The sequence below is a fragment of the Crocuta crocuta genome, unplaced genomic scaffold, assembly GCF_008692635.1.
Source record: "Crocuta crocuta isolate KB4526 unplaced genomic scaffold, BGI_CrCroc_1.0 scaffold675, whole genome shotgun sequence".
NCBI lineage: Eukaryota > Metazoa > Chordata > Mammalia > Carnivora > Hyaenidae > Crocuta > Crocuta crocuta.
In genome coordinates this window covers 2,053,080-2,056,233 of record NW_027528796.1, presented here as the reverse complement: position 1 = coordinate 2,056,233, position 3,154 = coordinate 2,053,080, and the positions used below count along the sequence as shown (strand labels likewise).

General features: G+C 66.1%; 1 protein-coding gene across 1 annotated transcript in view; it reads right to left on the bottom strand.

Annotated features, from left to right (window-relative positions):
• ICOSLG (inducible T cell costimulator ligand) overlaps positions 1–1,805 on the bottom strand; it is a 10,763-nt gene extending 8,958 nt beyond the window's left edge. Inside the window, exon 1 of the mRNA XM_077755427.1 lies at positions 1,674–1,805. Coding sequence (XP_077611553.1) covers positions 1,674–1,687 — 14 coding nt within the window. The 5' untranslated portion in view covers positions 1,688–1,805. The remainder of the gene's footprint in view (positions 1–1,673) is intronic.
• Positions 1,806–3,154: the final 1,349 nt, after the last annotated feature.

Genomic DNA, 3,154 nt, shown 5'->3' with positions numbered 1-3,154 from the left:
TGCCCCCCCCCACACAGCACAGCAAGTCCTGAGCCACCAGCCAGCTCAATGGGTGGTGAGAGCCACCCAAGCCACAGCCTTCAACCCGTGCTGGCCAAGCCTTTCTGGGGATGGATCCCAGGAGATGGTGTGAAATCAGAAAAAGACACTCTCAGGGGCACCTGGGGGGCTCAGTTGGTTAAGTGTCTGACTTTGGTTGATCTTGCAGTTTGTGAGTTCGAGCCCCGCGTCGGGCTCACTGTTGTCAGCTCAGAGCCTGGAGCCTGCTTTGAATCCTCTGTTCACCCCCCCGCCCCTCCCCTACTTGTGTTCTGTCTCTCTCAAAAATAAACAAATCTTAAAAAAGAAAGAAAGAAGGAAGGAAGGAAGGAAAGAAAAAGAAAGAAAGAAGGAAGGAAGGAAGGAAGGAAGGAAGGAAGGAAGGAAGGAAGAGCACCTTCAGGGTATTTGTAGCCAGAGCTACATTTAGGTCTGCGGGGACAGAGAGGCCGCAGCGTGCCCCACAGCGGGTCCGCAGAACGCAGGGCAGCATTGGGAACAAGATGGAAACCAATTGTTCTGAAACCACGTCTGGTGGCCCGGGGCCAGCAAACCCCTCTGGGGACTTCCCAGTCGCCTCGACCCCGACCTTTGACCCAGGAGACTCCACACCCGGTGCGCCTGGGTCCGCCGCCTCCTCCAGCAAGGCCTCTGAGGCTTCTGTGTCCACTGAGCTCTGGACCCCTGGAAACCCCTGCCCTGCCCGCCACAGCTGTCGTCTGAATGTGCACAGGGGCATGTCCTTGCCGAGTAAACTGCGCTGCTGTCCTGCCCAGCCGGGCCCCAGTCACCAGGGGCCCCCTCACGCCAGAGGCCACGGGCTGCAGGCGCGTCCGTCCTCTCTCACTGTCCCTGTTGGGGCCACCATTCCCGCTCACGGGACGGCTCCCATAACCTCCACCGCAGCCCCCTTCCCTGGAGTCGGAGCAACCTTCCAAAACACAGAGTGGCGAATGCCCCTTGGTGGCTCTGTGGTGCCCATCAGCCCCCGTTCTCACTGAGGATTCAGGGGGCCAGTTATCTGGGGGCCCCATGGGGCACAAGCACGGGCTCTGGGCTCCGGTGAGGGAGCCGGGTTTGCCTGCTTCCTGGGTGCTCCCTGGCTGTCCCACCTGGCCCCCAGCCGACACCCCGGGCTCTGGGATGTGGGTGACCATGAGGACGTGTTTTCCTCCTTGAGAAAATGGTTGTAACTACCTGCATTTATAACTGGGGAGACTGGGTGACCGCCAGCTCGTCAAGGTGGGCACGCCCCCGGCCTGACCTGAAGGGGGCGTTCTGACCCAAAGCCCGGCAGAGTCACCCAGGGCTCCCGCTGGCACCGGGAACCGCGAGCTGAGCAGGGGTGCGAGCTGCACCCCCACTCCGGGCCGGCTCTGCCTGCGGGAGGGCAGGTCACACANGGCCCGCCCCCCCCCCGCCACAGACACACCCACACGCTGCCGCTGGTCCCCCGTGGCCGCCTCACCACTGGGCGGGCGCCACCTGCCTGCAGGTAGGGCCCTGGGCGCCGCGGCGCTCCGGCCTGGGCCACCAGGTGAGCGGGGCCCCTCCGGCCATCAGCGGCTCCCTGCCCCAGCGCCGGCTTCTCTCCTTCCGCTGCACCCGCACAGCCGGTCCCCCAGCACACTCACCTTCCCAGCCTCATGGTGGGCGCGGGACCTCGGGCCGCCGGAGCCCTCGGAGCGAGAAGGACCTCGGGCCCCGGGAGCCCTCGGAGCCAGAAGGACCTCGGGCCGCGGGAGCCCAGCTCTTGACTGCGCGCCTCCGCGGCTCTGCGCTAAGTGAATCACAAGAACTGACTTTCCCTGGCCCCGTCCCAGGCCTCGCCTCTGACCCCACCCCCTGGCCAGACCCTCCCACGACCTTGGGGGCAGGCGGGGCTCGAAAGAACGGAAGCTCAGTCACAGGCTCCACAAAGTTTAGTCCTTGCCAGCCGCTGGGCGCAGGGCCTGGGACCTGNCAGAGGCCAGAGTTTGGAGGGCAAGAGGCAGGGTGTGAGGTGAGGGCCGACGAGGAGGGGTCCCCTGAGCCCCGCCACCTCCAGCAGCCCATCGTCCGTTCAGAAAGACGCAGTGCACACTGAGAGCGGGCCAGGTCCTCTGTGAGCGCTAAGGACCAGCTGTTAAAACCAGACAGAATCTCTGCCCCTGGAAAGTGAACATTCCCGTGGAAACCAGGAGAGGATGCGGGCCGGGAGGCTGGGGCGACCGCCGAGGGGAGGGGTGAGGCCCGCGGGCCTGAGCTCCGGGGCTTCCCCCCCCCCCCCACGGGGCCGGCTAGGAAAGGGGGTGGAGGACTTAAACTGGCCAAGCGCGGCCACCCTCCCTTTTCGCAGGGAAGGGCAGGGCCAGGGGCCAGGCCAGGACTCCATTCACGTGTCCAGAGAGGGCCTGTCGTCTGAACTTGGCGTGTGGGGGCGGGAGACGGGGCCCAGGAAAGGTAAGATACGGCTAGGAGGGCAGGGTGTGGGCGTTAATCAAATCGTAGAGAGGTCTCAGGGCGCTTCCTATTCCCGGAACCAGAAAACCAGTGCCATATTCTGCGCTGCGTCTTGAACTTGATCTTGAACTTGACCGGGGACGCTTGGGGGAGGGGCCCCGGCTCGGGCCCAGCGGGTCCGGAAGGGGACATAACGTGGGTGGCCTTGCTGCCCCGTTGGGCTGGCAGCAGCTGGCAGCGGAGGGCCGGTTTGGGGAGGCCCAGCCCCAGCATCTCCCGCGGGTGCCCAGCGAGAGCGCCCGGCGGGAACACCCCCACCTCCCCGGCCTCACGGGTCCATCCCCGCCCACAAACCCCGGGGCTCCTTCTGATTGGGCGGGGGGCGGGCTACGCTGCGGTGATTGACCGAAGCCTGGGTGGCGCTCCACCCCCGGAAGCTTCCCCGGGGAGCCCCCTCCGCGGGTGTGGTTGGGGGGCGCAGAGGGTGGGCCCCGAGTGCAATCGCCTCGGGAGTCGTAGGCTAGGGAAGGAGGGGACCCAGTCGGGTGCGCCCCGCGGTCCCTCAGTGCAGCCTGGGCAGCGCCTCAGGGCCGCGGGGTGGGGGGAGGCAGGGGGCTGGCAGGGGCTTCTGCAGAGCTGAGGGGGGCTGTGGCTGGTGGGGAGGCACCAGGGT